The 18,665-nt window shown below is 46.4% G+C and overlaps 1 protein-coding gene across 1 annotated transcript in view; it reads left to right on the plus strand.

Moving 5' to 3' along the window:
- Positions 1 to 259: 259 nt before the first annotated feature.
- EFCAB12 (EF-hand calcium binding domain 12) overlaps positions 260 to 18,665 on the plus strand; it is a 31,266-nt gene continuing 12,860 nt past the window's right edge. The window contains exons 1-6 of the mRNA XM_066612981.1: positions 260 to 453; positions 10,767 to 11,271; positions 13,331 to 13,519; positions 14,063 to 14,231; positions 16,119 to 16,162; positions 16,287 to 16,433. Coding sequence (XP_066469078.1) covers positions 260 to 453; positions 10,767 to 11,271; positions 13,331 to 13,519; positions 14,063 to 14,231; positions 16,119 to 16,162; positions 16,287 to 16,433 — 1,248 coding nt within the window. The remainder of the gene's footprint in view (positions 454 to 10,766; positions 11,272 to 13,330; positions 13,520 to 14,062; positions 14,232 to 16,118; positions 16,163 to 16,286; positions 16,434 to 18,665) is intronic.

Genomic DNA, 18,665 nt, shown 5'->3' on the forward strand with positions numbered 1-18,665 from the left:
TCGACCTCGCCTCCCGCTCGGCCAATCAGCGTCGAGGGAGCGCGCCGGTTGCCTTGACGCCCGCCCAGATGCAACTTTGCCTTGTTCCCTAAGAAGAACGCGTCAGCCCAAGCCGGGCTCGCTCACCTGGTCTCCTGTGCTCTTGGCGCTGGCCGCTCTGCCTGGAAGGGAAGAGCCTTGAGGCTTCTCGCCTTCTGCATCTCTGCGGACGGGGCTGTAGACGACGCCCTGGAGCAGCAGCAGCAGCAGCAGTAGCAGCATGCCGGTCCACGCGCAGCAGCTGAGCTGGCACAAAAGGGCAGAGCGTCGAAGTACCATTCGGGCTGCGGCTTGCACGTCTGAACGCTTGACTCCAGCCTCCAGGTTTGCAGGAAGCAGCGCGGGTTCGCAGAGATCGGGCTTTCTTCTCCACCTCTCAAGAACTGCAGGTCGACTTCTAGAGCCAGGTCTTAAGTAAGACCCCATGAATGGGATCTGGTTACCTGCTGGCAATGCACCTCCTGGTCCCTGTTCCCCCTGCCTCTTCCTGTAACCCCTGACTGTTGCAGTGATGGCTCCTAATAGGAAAGCAGCAGGTGTCAAAGACCAGCAGATGTCAAGGCCACTATTTTGCTAGGTAGATGTCTCTATTGCTCTAAGAGGATTTCCTGCCTAAGGCAGGGGTTTGGACTAGATGACCTGTAAGACCCCTTCCAACTCTGTGATTCTGTGATTCTACCCAGTAAAATAGTGGTCTTCAACCTTTTCTGTGCCACAACTACAATACATACATACCTACATACACACACAGCAGGTAATAATCCCTGCTAACTGGGCATTTTAAGAGGCATTTTTTCAAGTGGGTGCTCCTCTTATTTAGCAGGGCCCTCCTCACCCTAGCAGTGTCTTTTCTAGTGGCTATCTGCATGTGTTCTTTTGCATCCTTTTAGATTGTGAGCCCTTTTGGGACAGGAAACCATTAGTTTGTTTGATTTTCTCTGTAAACCGCTTTATGAACTTTTTTGTTGAAAAGTGCTATATAAATACTGTTAATAGTAATTAATTACATGCATAATACTGTATGAGACTGGGGACCCGCCTCAATCTGCCCCCCCTCCTGGAACCCTATCTTCCCTCCCCTACCCCCCCATCACCACCCACTCCCCACCCTGTAACACCCTCCCAGCATTGTTCACTGTCACCAAATATTATTAGGGAGCAGAAAAAGTTATCATGAAGCCTGCAACTAGCAAATGCTTTTTTAGCGCAGTTGCTAAGAACCTGAGCAGGACTGGGACACAATCTCCTGGTACCCGAAGGGTTACACCAGATGCCTCACCCTTTACCTGGTGGTGCTCTAATCCAGTGGTCTTCAACCTTTTTCATTTTCATCAGTTGCCACAAACCCACAACTGAGGCTTTGTGACCCCATTGTACACTGTAGTAAAGCATTTGTCCCAGCGACTATTTGCAGGGGGCTCACAGTCCAATCCTATGCATGTCTACTCAGAAGTAAATTTCACTGCAGACAATGGGCTATACTCCCAGATAAGTGTGGATAGGATTGCAGCCTCAATTGTGTATGTGGTTCCCCCCCCCAATCGAGGGTATTTCTATTTGAATAATGAGTCCCTTTAGCAACAAGGAACTTGTTTCTCATTCCTTCTACTATATAAACCACTTTGATAACTTCTTTTTGTTGATAGGTAACATATGAATATTCTAAATAATATTATCTTTTTGTAACCTAAGAACATAAGAACATAAGAACAGCCCCACTGGATCAGGCCACAGGCCCATCTAGTCCAGCTTCCTGTATCTCACAGCAGCCCACCAAATGCCCCAGGGAGCACACCAGATAACAAGAGACCTCATCCTGGTGCCCTCCCCTGCATCTGGCATTCTGACATAACCCATTTCTAAAATCAGGAGGTTCCGCATACACATCATGGCTTGTACCCCATAATGGATTTTTCCTCCAGAAACTTGTCCAATCCCTTTTTAAAGGCGTCCAGGCTAGACGCCAGCACCACATCCTGTGGCAAGGAGTTCCACAGACCGACCACACGCTGAGTAAAATATTTTCTTCTGTCTGTCCTAACCTGCCCAACACTCAATTTTAGTGGATGTCCCCTGGTTCTGGTATTATGTGAGAGTGTAAAGAGCATCTCCCTATCCACTCTGTCCATTCCCTGCATAATTTTGTATGTCTCAATCATGTCCCCCCTCAAGCGTCTCTTTTCTAGGCTGAAGAGGCCCAAACGCCGTAGCCTTTCCTCATAAGGAAGGTGCCCCAGCCCCGTAATCATCTTAGTCGCTCTCTTTTGCACCTTTTCCATTTCCACTATGTCTTTTTTGAGATGCGGTGACCAGAACTGGACACAATACTCCAGGTGTGGCCTTACCATAGATTTGTACAACGGCATTATAATACTAGCTGTTTTGTTCTCAATACCCTTCCTAATGATCCCAAGCATAGAATTGGCCTTCTTCACTGCCGCCGCACATTGGGTCGACACTTTCATCGACCTGTCCACCACCACCTCAAGATCTCTCTCCTGATCTGTCACAGACAGCTCAAAACCCATCAGCCTATATCTAAAGTTTTGATTTTTTGCCCCAATGTGCATGACTTTACACTTACTGACATTGAAGCGCATCTGCCATTTTGCTGCCCATTCTGCCAGTCTGGAGAGATCCTTCTGGAGCTCCTCACAATCACTTCTGGTCTTCACCACTCGGAAAAGTTTGGTGTCGTCTGCAAACTTAGCCACTTCACTGCTCAACCCTGTCTCCAGGTCATTTATGAAGAAGTTGAAAAGCACCGGTCCCAGGACAGATCCTTGGGGCACACCGCTTTTCACCTCTCTCCATTGTGAAAATTGCCCATTGACACCCACTCTCTGCTTCCTGGCCTCCAACCAGTTCTCAATCCAAGAGAGGACCTGTCCTCTAATTCCCTGACTGTGGAGTTTTTTCAGTAGCCTTTGGTGAGGGACCGTGTCAAATGCCTTCTGAAAGTCCAGATATATAATGTCCACGGGTTCTCCTGCATCCACATGCCTGTTGAACTTTTCAAAGAATTCTATAAGGTTCGTGAGGCAAGACTTACCCTTACAGAAGTCATGCTGACTCTCCCTCAGCAAGGCCTGTTCGTCTATGTGTTTTGAGATCCTATCTTTGATGAGGCATTCCACCATCTTACCCGGTATGGATGTTAGGCTGACCGGCCTATAGTTTCCCGGGTCCCCCCTCTTTCCCTTTTTAAAAATAGGCGTGACATTTGCTATTCTCCAATCTTCTGGCACCATGGCCGTTTTGAGGGACAAGTTGCATACCTTAGTCAAGAGATCTGCAACTTCATTCTTCAATTCCTTAATAACCCTTGGGTGGATACCATCAGGGCCCGGTGACTTATTGATCTTTAATTTATCAATGAGGTCTGAAACATCTTCTCTTTTAACCTCTATCTGACTTAACTCCTCGGTTAGGAGGGGCCGTTCGGGCAGCGGTATCTGCCCAAGGTCTTCTGCCATGAAGACAGATGCAAAGAACTCATTTAATTTCTCTGCCATCTCTAAGTCTCCTTTTATCTCCCCTTTCCCTCCCTCACCATCCAGAGGGCCAACCGCTTCTCTGGCGGGTTTCCTGCTTCTAACATATTTGAAGAAGCTTTTATTATTCCCCTTAATGTTGCTGGCCATGCGTTCCTCATAGTCTCGCTTGGCCTCCAGTATCACCTTCTTACATTTCTTTTGCCACAGTTTATGTTCCTTTTTATTCTCCTCATTAGGGCAAGACTTCCATTTACGGAAGGAAGCTTCCTTGCCCTTCACGGCCTCTCTAACTTGGCTGGTTAGCCATGCGGGCACCCTCCTGGATTTAGTGGAACCCTTCTTTCTTTGCGGTATACACCTCTGCTGGGCCTCTATTACTGTTGTTTTAAGCAGCCTCCATGCACTCTGGAGAGATTGGACTCTTTTTACCCTCCCTTTCAACCTCCTTCTAACCAGCCTCCTCATTTGAGGGAAGTCCGCCTGTCGGAAGTCAAGGGTTTTTGTTAGAGATTTGCCTGGTATTCTTCCCCCAACGTGCACGTCAAAACGGATCACAGCATGATCACTGTTCCCCAATGGCTCAGTAACGTTTACATCTCTAACCAGGTCCTGCGTACCGCACAATATTAAATCCAGAGTCACCTGTCCTCTGGTGGGCTCCATGACTAGCTGATCTAAGCCACAGTCATTTAGCACGTCAAGAAATCCGGTTTCCTTATCGTGACCAGAACACAAATTGACCCAGTCAATATGAGGATAATTGAAGTCCCCCATGATTACAACCCTGTCCCTCCTTGTCACCTCCCTGATCTGTTTCCTCATTTCAAGGTCCCCATCCGATTTCTGGTCTGGAGGACGATAGCACGCCTCCAGTATTACATCGCTGCAAAAGCCTGGTAATTTAACCCACAGAGATTCTACGGTGGAGTCGGACCCACCTTCAATCTCTACTTTGCTGGATTCTATCCCTTCCTTAACATAAAGGGCCACCCCACCTCCAACACGCCCCTGCCTGTCCCTCCTGCAGAGTTTATAGCCCGGGATTGCGATATCCCACTGATTCTCCGCATTCCACCAGGTTTCCGTTATGCCCACTATGTCAATATTTTCCCTTGTCACCAGACATTCCAGTTCTCCCACCTTTGTTCATAGACTTCGGGCATTCGCATAAAAGCATTTATACACGGAATGCTCCAGGATGCGCTGCTTATTCGCTCCTTTGTCCCCGCATCCTCTCATTGTGCCAAACCGTCTATCACATCCCATCACCCTACCTTTCCCAATTTCTTCTCCTACTCTGCCTTTGTCTTGTTGTTCTCTAACCTCCCCATCCTCATCCCATAGGGATGAGGAGTCCCGAACCGGATGCCCCTCGGCTCCTGTCGGCCTTCCCCCAGGGATCAGTTTAAAAGCTGCTCTGCCACCTTTTTAATGTTATGCGCCAGCAGTCTGGTTCCATTCTGGTTCAAGTGGAGCCCATCCCTCTTGTACAGGCCCCGCTTGTCCCAAAACGTTCCCCAGTGCCTAACGAATCTAAACCCCTCCTCCCTACACCACCGTCTCATCCACGCATTGAGACCCCTGATCTCCGCCTGCCTAGCTGGCCCTGCGCGTGGAACAGGTAGCACTTCAGAGAACGCTACCTTTGAGGTCCTGGCTTTCAGCTTCCTGCCTAAAAGCCTAAATTTGGCCTCCAGGACCTCCCAGCTACACTTGCCCACGTCGTTGGTGCCGACATGCACCACAGCTGCTACCTCTCCCCCAGCACTGTCTACTAGCCTGTCTAGACGAGAAGTGATGTCCGCAACCTTTGCACCAGGCAGGCAAGTCACCATGCGGTCCTCACATCCATCGCAAACCCCCCTCTCTATGTTTCTAATAATCGAATCCCCCACTACAACCTGTAATACTGAGAAGGCAAATATGATTATGGGAACATGTATCTTTTGCTTTAATCATATCCATTTGGGTACAGGAAAGCATATTGTCTTTAAAAGGAATAATCTTTACGTCTGTTTTCTTTCTGTAGAGTCTCTTTGAGGTTATAAAATGGAATTCTTACTTTTTCAGAGCTCTACATTGTTTGGGCCAACAAGTGGGTTAAATTATTTTTTTTTCTTTGCAAAGAAGCAAGTGAAAAATAATGTTAACATTTGCAAAATCTGCAGGTAGTTTTTTTTACTTAAGGAGGGAAAAGTACTTCACATGTGTATGAAGAATCTCTCTTATTGGCAGTGGATTGAAAAAGTTAGTTCAACTTTTTTCTCCCAAGCCTGGTGTGACTATTTTTTAGTTGTTTTCTGCTGTTATGTAAGGGCTTTTTCTTTTTTTCAGTGAGTGAATGCATCTAACTAACTGAATGAGATGGATCGAAATGCCCAACTGACTTTATTTTTAAATTTTAGCAAATAGCAGCCATAGGGACTGCACTACCATGCTGGGGAAGTGCCCGTTTTTCCCTTGTGCTGTTTTCCTGGTGGGAATCACCCCCTCAAAACTTCCTTGCTGCACTGGTGTTTCCCAAACCCAGATTTGGAGACAGCCTTTTTCTGCAGCTAAACTGGGGCACACTATTCACACACATACAAAGTTGCCTGATGCTGAGTGATGCAGGTGGTAGAAGTTATTTATGTAAATGTACATCCCAAAAGGTTGATTTCTAGAGTGTATCAAAGCAGAAACTTGCTATTCTCTTCTTGCTGCTGTATGAGTCATCATTATGGCCATTTCTCTGTTGAGCGTGTGTAATTGTATCCTCACTTGGACTGGATGATCAAATCAAAGCTGGCCTGGCCAAATTACCCATACCTAGCAAGATGCTTTTATGCAAATGCCCAAAGTCTCCGAGCAAAGATGGGAGAACTGAAATGTCTGGTGACTAGGGAAAACATTGACATAGTGGGCATAACGGAAACCTGGTGGAATGCGGAAAATCAGTGGGATACCGCAATCCCAGGCTATAAACTCTACAGGAGGGACAGGGAGGGGCATGTTGGAGGTGGGGTGGCCATTTACGTTAAGGAAGGGATAGAATCCAGCAAAGTAGAGATTTAAGCCGGGTCCGACTCCACCGTAGAATCTCTGTGGGTTAAATTACCAGGCCTGAGGAGCGATGTAATACTGGGGGCATACTATCATCCTCCAGACCAGAAACCGGAAGGGGACCTTGAAATGAGGAAACAGATCAGGGAGGTGACAAGGAGGGACAGGGTTGTAATCATGGGGGACTTCAATTAGCCTCATATTGACAGGGTCAATTTGTGTTCTGGTCACAAAAAGGAGACCAGATTTCTTGACATGTTAAATGACTGTGCCTTAGAGCAGCTAGTCATGGAGCCCACCAGAGGACAGGTGACTCTGGATTTAATATTGTACGGTACTCAGGACCTGGTTAGAGATGTAAATGTTACTGAGCAATTGCGGAACAGTGATCATGCTGTGATCCGTTTTGACATGCACGTCGAGGGAAGAATTCTGGGCAAATCTCTCACAAAAACCCGTGACTTCTGATGAGCGGACTTCCCTCAAATGAGGAGGCTGGTTAGAAGGAGGTTGAAATGGAAGGTCAAAAGAGTCCAATCTCTCCAGAGTGCATGGAGGCTGCTTAAAACAACAGTAATAGAGGCTCAGCGGAAGTGTATACCACAAAGGAAGAAGGGCTCCACTAAGTCCCGGAGGGTGCCCGCATGGCTAACAAGCCAAGTTAGAGAGGCCGTAAAGGACAAGGCTTTCCTCCATACATGGAAGTCTTGCCCTAATGAGGAGAATAAAAAGGAACATAAACTGTGCAAAAGAAATGTGAAAGTGATACAGGAGGCCAAGCAAGACTATGAGGAACGCATGGCCAGCAACATTAAGGGGAATAATGAAAGCTTCTTCAAATATGTTAGAAGCAGGAAACCCGCCAGAGAAGCGGTTGGCCCTCTGGATGGTGAGGGAGGGAAAGGGGAGATAAAAGGAGACTTAGAGATGGCAGAGAAATTAAATGAGTTATTTTCATCTGTCTTCACAACAGAAGACCTCCGGCAAATACCACTGCCCGAATGGCCCCTCCTGACCAAGGAATTAAGTCAGATAGAGGTTGAAAGAGAAGATGTTTCAGACCCCATTGATAAATTAAAGATCAATAAGTCACCGGGCCCAGATGGCATCCACCCAAGAGTTATTAAGGAATTAAATAATGAAGTTGCTGATCTCTTGACTAAGGTATGCAATTTGTCCCTCAAAATGGCCACAGTGCCAGAAGATTGGAGGACAGCAATGTCATACCAATCTTTAAAAAGGGAAAGAGGGGGGACCCGGGAAACTATAGGCCGGTCAGCCTAACGTCTATACCGGGTAAGATGGTGGAATGCCTCATCAAATATAGAATCTCAAAACACATAGGCAAACAGGCCTTGCTGAGGGAGAATCAGCATGGCTTTTGTAAGGGTAAGTCTTGCCTCACAAAACTTTTAGAATTCTTTGAAAAGGTCAACAGGCGTGTGGATGCGGGAGAACCCGTGGACATTATATATCTGGACTTTCAGAAGGTGTTCGACAAAGGCTCACCAAAGGCCTCACCAAAGGCTACTGAAAAAACTCCACAGTCAGGGAATTAGAGGGCAGGTCATCTCCTGGATTGAGACCTGGTTGAAGACGAGGAAACAGAGAGTGGGTGTCAATGGGCAATTTTCACAATGGAGAGAGGTGAAAAGCGGTGTGCCCCAAGGATCTGTCCTGGGCCTGGTGCTTTTCAACCTCTTCATAAATGACCTGGAGACAGGGTTCAGCAGTGAGGTGGCAAAGTTTGCAGACAACACCAAACTTTTCTGAGTGGTGAAGACCAGAAGTGATTGTGAGGAGCTCCAGAAGGATCTCTCCAAACTGGCAGAATGGGCAGCAAAATGGCAGATGCTTTTCAATGTAAGTAAGTGTAAAGTCATGCACATTGGGGCAAAAAATCAAAATTTCACATATAGGCTAATGGGTTCTGAGCTGTCTGTGACAGATCAGGAGAGAGATCTTGGGGTGGTGGTGGACAGGTCGATGAAAGTGTCGACCCAATGTGCAGCAGTGAAGAAGGCCAATTCTATGCTTGGGATCATTAGAAAAGGTATTGAGAACAGAACGGCTAATATTATAATGCCATTGTACAAATCGATGGTAAGGCCACACCTGGAGTATTGTGTCAAGTTCTGTTCGCCACATATCAAAAAGGACATAGTGGAAATGGAAAAGGTGCAAAAGAGAGCGACTAAGATGATTACGGGGCTGGGGCACCTTCCTTATGAGGAAAGGCTACGGCGTTTGGGCCTCTTCAGCCTGGAAAAGAGACGCCTGAGGGGGGAAATGATTGAGACGTACAAAATTATGCAGGGGATGGACAGAGTGGATAGGGAGATGCTCTTTACACTCTCACATAACACCAGAACCAGGGGACATCCACTAAAATTGAGTGTTGGGAGAGTTAGAACAGACAAAAGAAAATATTTCTTTACTCAGCGTGTGATCAGTCTGTGGAACTCCTTGCCACAGGATGTGGTGATGGCATCTGGCTTTTAAAAAGGGATTGGACAAGTTTCTGGAGGAAAAATCCATTATGGGTTACAAGCCATGATGTGTATGTGCAACCTCCTGATTTTAGAATGGGCTATGTCAGAATGCCAGATGCAAGGGAGAGTACCAGGATGAGATCTCTTGTTATCTGGTGTGCTCCCTGGGGCATTTGGTGGGCCGCTGTGAGATACAGGAAGCTGGACTAGATGGGCCTATGGCCTGATCTTATGTTCTTAAGTATGGGTAACTGGAGGAAAGCCAGAGCAAAGCAATGAATCATGCAGAGGCACAGAGGGTAACCTCCTTTTTATGGGGCTAACAAGCTGAAATTAAATCCGGATAAGACAGAGGCTCTCCTGGTTCGGAAATCCTTGATGCAGGTGCTGGATTATCGACTTGCTCTGAATGGGGTTGCACTCCCTTTGAAGGAGCAGGTTCGCAGCTTGGGGATCCTCCTGGACTCGCAGCTGCTCCTGGATTCCCAGGTGGCAGCTGTGGCTAGGGGGGCCTTTGCTCAGCTTCGGCTGGTGCGCCAGCTGCAACCGTACTTGGATCGTGTAGACCTGGCCACGGTGATCCATGCCACGGTGACATCAAGGTTAGATTACTGTAACACGCTCTATGTGGGGCTGCCCCTGAAGACGGTTCGGAAACTACAATTAGTACAGAATGCGGCGGCCCGTGTGGTCACCGGAGTCAGGCGGTTTGACTCTGTCAGCCCGCTTCTCCAGGGGCTACATTGGCTGCCCATTCGTTTCCGGGCCCAATTCAAGGTGCTGGTTTTGACCTTTAAAGCCCTATACAGCTCTGGGCCAGGATATCAGAGACCGCCTACTCCCGTACAATCCGGCTCACTCTCTCAGGTCATCAGAGAAGGCCTTTTTGCAAGTGCCGCCACCCAAGGAGGTCCGGGGGGCGGCTGCAAGAAATAGGGCCTTCTCGGTAGTGGCACCAACATTATGGAACTCCCTTCCCCTTGATTTGAGAATGGCTCCCTCTCTTGAGAGTTTTTGGCGAGGCCTGAAAACACTGTTGTTTAAACAAGCCTTCTGATTTCTGGCCTTCTTAACATTTTTATACATCTTTTAGTTTTTTACAGGCTTGATTCCTCGGTGACTTGCTCTTTTATTCTGTCTTTTAATCTGACTACTGTTTTTATGGCCTCTGTAATGTGTTTTTAAATGTTTTTTATCTGCTATGTATTAATGTTTTAAAAATCTGTTTTTTTAATATGTTGTTAGCTGCCCTGGGTCCCGTTAGGGAGAAGGGCGGGATAAAAATAAAGTTTTATTATTATTATTTTTATTATTATGTGGGTATTTTGAGCTTTCAGCAACCTTTTGAATGAATATCTTTCTTGGCACAACAAAAATTCTCTCACAGAGAACTAGCATGCCCAGGCATGCAGTCTAGAAATGACTGCTCTATATACGCTACATATATAAATCTTTGAAGGAGCAGGGGAAAGGACCCTATATACTTTCAACAATATTTTTGTCATTTTGAATGTTGCTACCAAACATTGTTCTTAAACAGTGCTATGCTTCATGTTACCTCTTTAAAACACCATGGGCTTTCCTTTAAAAGATTATTTTGGATCTGGGAATCAAGGCTTGATGGACTCTGAACTTTTCACTAATAAGGTAATCTTTGATATTTTTTGAATTTTCCAATTGTTCCTTCTCTCTTCAGTGACAAATTCTGTAACAACATAAATCTCAAGCAAAGTTCTGAGGATGAGCTGGCTAATGAGGTTTTGGAGCACTGCTTTCAAAAGCACAAGTTTGAAGAAAAGTATCCACATTTTTTCCTCAAACTGAAAGCAAGTAGATTTGGCCCACCCAAATCGAGGCGTCGCACTCTGATTGCCCCTCCTATGGAAAGCATGGCTCCAAGCAGTCCCAAACCCCACCTGCCTCCACCCTTTGAGCCAAAGGAGAAAGCACATGCCTTGGAAGAACCTCCTGCGAAAGCTAAAGCCACAGGAGGAGATGATCTAGAAAACCTGCATGCTTGGATTGAGGAGAGAAAAAAACTACGAGATCTGTTAAACAACTGTGTGGATCTTGAAAAATGGCTGGAAATAAAACATCCCATCAGTGAGCAGGAGGAAAGTGTGCTGGGAAAAATGCGGGCAAGCAGAAGCATAAAGGAGGCTAAAGCTGAAGCCCTGGTATCTGCTGTCAGCAGCATTCAGGTAAGCTAGGCTGGGGAAACCCAAGCTCAGATTTAGGTCCCTAGATGACTCTGGACCAGTATCACATTCTCAGCCTAATTTACCACATGGGGTTGTTAGGATAAAAAGGAAGTGAATCATATACATTACCCTGAAGTCCTTGGAGAAAGGGCAGGATAAAAATGTTTTAGTTAATGAACCATGGTGGCCCACAATCTTGCATCCTGTGGTATGGCCTGCTAGTATCCCGACAACAGGCATGTCAGCTAGTATATGAGTGGTCAAGGCAAATCTTGTTGAGTCTCTGGAGTCTCCTGTGTTGCCAGAAAGTAAAACTTAAATGGTTGGTTGGCAACCTTCAGTCTCGAAAGACTATGGTATAGGCCTACAGCACCTGGTATTCCCAGGCAGTCTCCCATCCAAGTACTAACCAGGCCTGACCCTGCTTAGCTTCCAAGATCAGACAAGATCAGGGATGTGCAGGGTAACAGTTGCTGCCGAGTAAAACTTAACATATGTTCAAAAGGTGGCAACTTTTCAGAACACAAACAAGTTTTTAAAAAAATCAAAACCATTCCAAATTCTCCTTTTGAAATCTTAAGGAAGTTTCTGGAATGTTTCTTAAACTTTGGTAATTAATTCTGAAGCAGTAATAATATCTATATACTGTAGTTCACCAAAACACAGTTCACAATGCAGTTTCTATAGCTGAGCAAATCAACAAAAAGCTTTCTGTCTCCAAAGGGCTCACAGTCTGAAAAAGGTGCAAAAGAGACACCAGCAACAGCCACTGGAAAAGAACTCACATTGGGGTGAAGGGACGCAATTGCTCTTCCTTGCAAAATATAAGACGCATTTAAAAGGCGCCTCTTTGTCCAGGTAGCAGGGAATCACACTATCATCTATTTACCATTCCACACTTGTACACTTTTTCTTTCTGAAATCCTTGTAGCTCACCACATGCCAAACTGGTAATATTGCCAGTGGGTAGGTAGAGGAAGACTCCTGTTAGGACAGGATCAGTTGTCAACTTTTTAGACACATTCAAATTAGAAGAACTTGCTTGGGAGTTCCTTGTCTCGGTACCGTAGTGACTGAGAGTCTGAGCTGCAAATATTCCCTGATTTTAATCTCACCTCTGCCATGAACAAATTAGGTGGTTTTAAGGAATCTACGCCCTCTGAAGCCTCAGATTCCAAGCTGCAATGTGGAGATAGCAATGCTATCCTACTTTACAGTGTTGTTGTAAGAACTACAACAAGATGATGCTCAAAAAACACTATACAAATGTGAAGTATTATTCTCCCCCCCCCCCCCCCCCGTCTCATTTGTTTCAACTCTCCCAGAGGGGCTCAGAAGTGGGGTGATCAGCACATTGTTTTAACCTTGTAGATACTGACTGTCTTCAGATGTCACAATGATAAGCCATGGTTTCTTATGACAAGACACACTGATATGAGCTTCAGGTTTGTACACTCCATGCACTTCCCTTTGCTGCATTCTGTTGCTCCAGTCCAGTTGCATGTAGTGGATGAGCTGGGACAGAATGGGAATGTATATCCAAATGCACAACATGTTGAAGGTAATATGCAGTGCACGTGGCTGGCATTCACATCCAAATGAGGATCTGTCTACAATGCATTACTCTCAGTGGGATGTGCATTTGGGTACAAATCTGAATGTGTATCCCCATTTGTACTCTGCCTTAGTTAGCCCTGTGTAATTACATGCAAGAGCTCGATCAGGGAGGAAGTCTTGTTGTGCAATGCTGGTGGGCAATGAAACCAGCATCATGGTGCAACGTGGCAGGGATCATGGTCCCAAGGCATGGTCTACAGGGATATATGTTCTCCCTTACTCATCCATTCACGGCAAGGGCAATGGAAAGATTTCATTTGCCTTTTTCAACATTGTCACATAGCTTGATTGATTGTATAACCTCGTGATGTCATCATAGATACAGTACTGTGATCCCTGGGTGGTACACTAGCTGGCTAGTTGCTTCTAATTTGTCAGTGATGTTTCTTCCTCAGTAGGATGAAGTTCTTAAAGTTCTCTCAAAATTGTTGATGTCTTTCAGCATCTTATTCCAAAGCGACCACAGAAGAAAATCATCCCTTCGATCGAGGCGCCATATCCTGATTCCCTCATCACGCTGCAGAACACTCTGCACAAGCACAAGCTCAAGCTGGTTGACATATTCAACAAAGTAGACAAAAGCAGATCAATGAAGTTCAGGAGAAAAGACTTCCTCAAAGTTATGCAGGAGGTAGATAGGAAAGCCCACTTATCAACATGCCCTGGATTCAATAGCTTTCAGTGTAGAAAGTCTGGGGCTGGCCCAAAACTTCCTGGTTACTGAAGTGGCAAACCAAATTCTGCCTCTATTCCCAACCATGTACCAGCCAGTTCCTCCATCACTCTTCCCCCCACTCTTTGTTTTCAGTGTCAGAACTGAACTCAAACTTGTTGGTGAAATATAGTAATTGGGAGTCAAAAGTTGTGCCTATCCACAGCAGATCATTCAGAAATTTACAAGTAGGTCCTGATTAGTTTTCTTCTAAAGAATAGTCTCATTTAAAAAAAACCAAAAAAAACCTCAGTTCTTTTTCTCTCCAACTCTTATTCAGCAGGAATACGCCTCCCCACACACAGTCAACCCTCCAAGTTCCTTGCTATAAGTAGGTTCGCTGCACCAACCCATGTACTAAAGCACTGCATGCAAAGTAGCCCCCTTTTCTCTGAGTCGCAGTTGCCACCTTGCCATGGTCAGACTTGATGGCAATCATCTCTCTTTTGTCTTCATTTCCAGACCAAAGTGCCTATCAGTCCAGCTATCTTGGAAGATGCAGTCACCTATCTCACCCTAAAGAAAAGAAAATATTTAACCGGCGAGGACATTGCTGAGTGTCAGAGGATATGGCTGAACAGCTTGAGAGAACAGAGAGAACAGTGGAAACAACCTAAAGAGCCAAAGCCAGGTGAAAAAGAAATGCAAGCACTGTCTGTTCTCTCCTGACATCTCTAACAGTGTGGGCTTTGATGGTTGGAAGGGCAGGACATCTATATTCTTTCAGGAGTACCTTATAGAAAGCTGTGGCATCCCAAATCAAGCTGATACTATAGCATTAGCCCTTGTTATAGCCCATAGCAACCCTTTGACCCCTATAGCTTTGCTAACCTAAGTCCACAGATTAACTAGAAAGGTCGTTTGGGCACACAGATTTGACAGTCATGTCTGAAAGATCCAAGGATGCTTTCCCGATGATGAACTGGCTAGCCAGAATAAATTGTCAAATAAAATAATTAAGGCAAAAGGACATGGACATGATGTCCATGCCAGGTGAGACTGATCCCACAGGCAATGCCAGAGTCAGATTGTGGCATAACTAAGGGAGGGTACATTGCCTCGGGTGCCACTCCTTGAGGAGGTACCAACCTGCACCCCTGGCAGTAAACCCAAGACAAAAATGCACACTTTCTAAAGAAAGGCATTTTCTAAAAGGCATCTGGTGCCTGGGGATGTTAACTATTTTTGTTTCCCTGGGTGCCAAATACCTTTTCTATGACACTGAATTTGGAAGGCTGTCACGTCTGGGCCCACCAATGTCCCTGAGTCAAAGAGCAGGAGGGCATCTAGCAGGGATTGTTGGGACGTAGCTGGTACTCTTAGCAGCCTAACCACACATTGATGCCAACAAACCGACTTGGGAGGTGCTGCTTTAGCGTGATTTATTCTAGTTAAAAGACTTTGCATTCATATATCAGTCCCGAATTAAGTCAATGGGCCGGGAATGTGTGCCAGTCAACATGAGTTCTGTCTCTTTCCTAGGTACTACAGGGCAGGACAGTAAGAATGAGAATGTGGGTAGGAACTTGAGTGCACCACCTAGTGACTGGGGTAAGTCTCACAGATCAATTGGGTATTGGAGGAATGGGTTTGGTCCTGGCTGGGCTTGTTAGGCTTCCCTGAGGGGTGGGTTTCAGAGCCTCAGAAGGTGGGTGGGTTTCTGTTGTCCTCAGAGGTGGCAGCACATATCTTGGCTCCACTTCCAAAGCCCTGTCAGGCTATGGGCTTGGTGAGGTGGGTGCTGGACCCCGGGGAGGAGGTACCATAGCTAGGGTCTGTCGGTTTGCCACTGGGTGGTCTCGGCCTCCGAGGCTGGTGGTCAAGGGCCAGTTCAGGGTGTGGAGGTACAAGTCCAGGCTGCTATAGCCATGGTTCCGGAGTTGGCCCTGATGGTAGAGGCAACTGCTCTGACCTTGTTAGCTGACGGCCAGTGGCCTGCTCTCAGTTATTGCAGTGGCCGCTCTGGCAATGAGACAGCCATCCACCCCAGCCATCCCTCTCCTGTGGCCACCCGGCTGCCATTGCCAGCAGCCATAGTGGCCAGTCCCACACCTTCCAGACCACCCCAGTCAATTCCAGGGCCCACCCTGGTCCAGGGGCAAACCCTGCACTATAAGGACATAGGAACCCTGCTGGATCAGGCCAGAGGCCCATCTAGTCCGGCTTCCTGTATCTCATAGTGGCTCACTAGATGCCTCAGAGAGCACATAAGACAAAAAGATACTGCTTCCTTGAATCTGGCATTCAGAGATAACCTATTTTTAAAACCAGGAGGATGCTTTTACTCATCATGGCTGGTAACCTGCGATGGACTTTTCCTCCATCAGTCTGTCCAATCCCCCTTTAAAGGCATCCAAAAACATTTCAGCTTTATGCTCATCATTTAGAGAACACCTGAGAATTCTGTGATTACCTTTGCCTTGGTTGTCCCTGCAATGAGAAGCCCCCTCCCCTTTTTAATATCAGTGAAACATTCTCATAAAGACAGAAAAGGATACAGCATGATCCAATAGAAGAGACACTAGGGGGAGCTGGAGATGTCAAGCAGCAGTGTGTGTTTGTGTACAGAGATTTTTCACAGGTTTGTAACTTGGTGTCTGTTTTCCTTCCTTCTAACAACGGTACATAAGAGAGGCCACGTGCCACCTCTGCAGTTTCTCCTGCTCCTGCATCTGCTAGTGACAAGTCCAAATCCATACAACCTCCAGAGCTTCCTAAACTCTCCTTGTTGCAAGTTCCCCCTATCAACACTGAACCAGATTCCATGCATCTAAGTTATAGTCAAATTGAAATGGTTGGGAAGAGAAATAAGGAAATGAGACGGCAGTTAAAGGTATTGTATCATTTGTGGCATGACTGCATTCACTAATCTTTGACTTTGAATTTTGGGAGTTGACCCTTAGCCAATCATTCCAGCACAGGGGCAGATCCAGTGTTTGTGTTGGGGAGGGGGGGCCTGAGTACTACCAACTCCTGAGCCCAGGTCAACCAGGCAGGTAGACCTGGGCTCCAGGTTAAACTTAATGGCCTCCATGGCTGAAGTTTGCTGGGCAGCTAGACTGCAATCCCACCTGAACTTGGAGCCCAGATCTACCTGCCAGGTAGACCTAGGCTCCCGATATAGCTTACAGCCTCTGTGGCCAAGGTTTGCTGAGTGGATAGACCTGGGCTCCCATCTGGACTTGGAACCCAGATCTACTGGCTGGGTAGACCTGGGTTCCCATTCCAACCAATCTCGCTGGCATCCACCCAGTGGGTACTCCTCTGGTGCCCGATTTTGCTTCCCAGCCCAGTGGGCGCCCTTCTCTGATGGCAGTAAGTTTGGAGGGGGGCACCTGTGCTACAGCAGTATATGTATGCTGTATGTACATTTGTATATGTAAATGTGTTCTGCCCCATGCCCCAGGATAGCACTACTCCTGAAACATGTCAGTACCCTACATTCACTATCAGCTTGGAACTCTGTGACTCAGTGGTCTTAAGCTTGTCAAGAGCCGTGACCCACTTTGTTTCCCAACATGCAACACAGGACCCACCTTTAAGAGACCAACAGATGGCCATACTTCTGATGTTTGTGGCCTGGTGATGGCCAGACAGCATGCACTGTTGTTGTGTCATTCTTGCCCTTCTTTCCTTTCAAGCCAACTGGGAGGAGAGGAAGGGCAGAAAGTGGCATGGCAACAGTGTGCACTCAGTTTTGAAAGGTGAAAGGAAAGAAGGAGGAAGCACTGAGACAAAGCAGAGGGGTGTCACAGTATCACAGTTGGGAAGAATAGCCAGATGGCTGGGAGACTCTGAAGATTGGGGTGCTTGACCAAAGCAGCCCTCCCAAAACCAAAGTCTCTGGTGGAATTTTCCTCCTCTAAGTCTTCTTCAAACGGTGTGCCTGAATCTAAAACAAAATTGTGGTAGCAGCACTGCCATGACTCCAGTGGTGTAGCTAAGGCATCTGGCATCTGGGGGCACAAAATTTTTTTACACCCCCCATTTTAACCCTCTCCCAGGTGACAGATGCCTTTTAGATTCCTCAGAATCTAAGGCTTCATGGAGGCCTTAAGACCACTTGTTTTCACCTCGGGTCCGCTGTCGGGAATGCAGTTTGGCACACCCTCAAGGCATGGTACCCAGAGTAATGTACCCCCTGCTCCCCCTTATCTATGCCACTGAGCAACTTACCTGAGATGAGGTCATATCCACCTCTGGGGCCTAATCAGCCTGTTGAAAACTTTTGCTGTGACTGGTCCAAGTTGATATTAACAAATCCTTACAGGTATTAAGTTGGCTTGGCTGCCCTTCAAGTGAGAGATGAAGGAGCTGCTTGTCAGCCACCGTGGGAGGCAACTGGGGGCCAGAAGTGATACCAGACCGTGAAAGATCCATCTGAAATGTTGTGCGGTTCTTGAAAGACAGAACCTTTCTGTTATTGTAAAAATCCCCATAGGGGTTTAGAGATAGCCTGGGTATGTGAACCGCCTTGAATAAAGTCAAAGGAGTAATCTGATGACCAGAAAGGCGGTGTATAAACACCACTATTATTATTATTATTATTATTAGTAGTAGTAGTAGTAGTAGTAGTAGTATTAAGTTGAAACGGAATACAGCTGCCATCACTAGAACAGTTCCTTTATCACAAGACTTCTTGAAACCTAGCAGACACAAAGAGTCTTGCATACAAAACATGTATGTCACTCAGTCACTGTGCTACACCTCATCCAAGGGTTGGTCTTCAGTCCATTTTCATTTCAAACTTCCAATTAGTTTGGGTAGAGCACAACCCAAATCAGAAAGTATTTTAGGGGTTATTAACTGATGTCTTCATTGCCAGTGCAGTGAATAAAGGATTGGCTTGTTACGTTGTTTCCAAACTACCCTAATTAGAAGGTATCCCACTACTTCATGCACCAGCTAGTGCTTCTATTGAAACCATTCTCTCAGTATTGAGTGTAACGCAGCAGTCCATCCTCAAGTGCAAGAGGAATAGATGATAGTTCTCAGATGGAAAAGCCTTCCCTCCCCCCCCCCACCCACAACTACAGTTATCTAAGTGCAAGTCAAAACTATTTCC

This window comes from Tiliqua scincoides, chromosome 2 (genome assembly GCF_035046505.1).
Source record: "Tiliqua scincoides isolate rTilSci1 chromosome 2, rTilSci1.hap2, whole genome shotgun sequence".
Taxonomy (NCBI): domain Eukaryota; kingdom Metazoa; phylum Chordata; class Lepidosauria; order Squamata; family Scincidae; genus Tiliqua; species Tiliqua scincoides.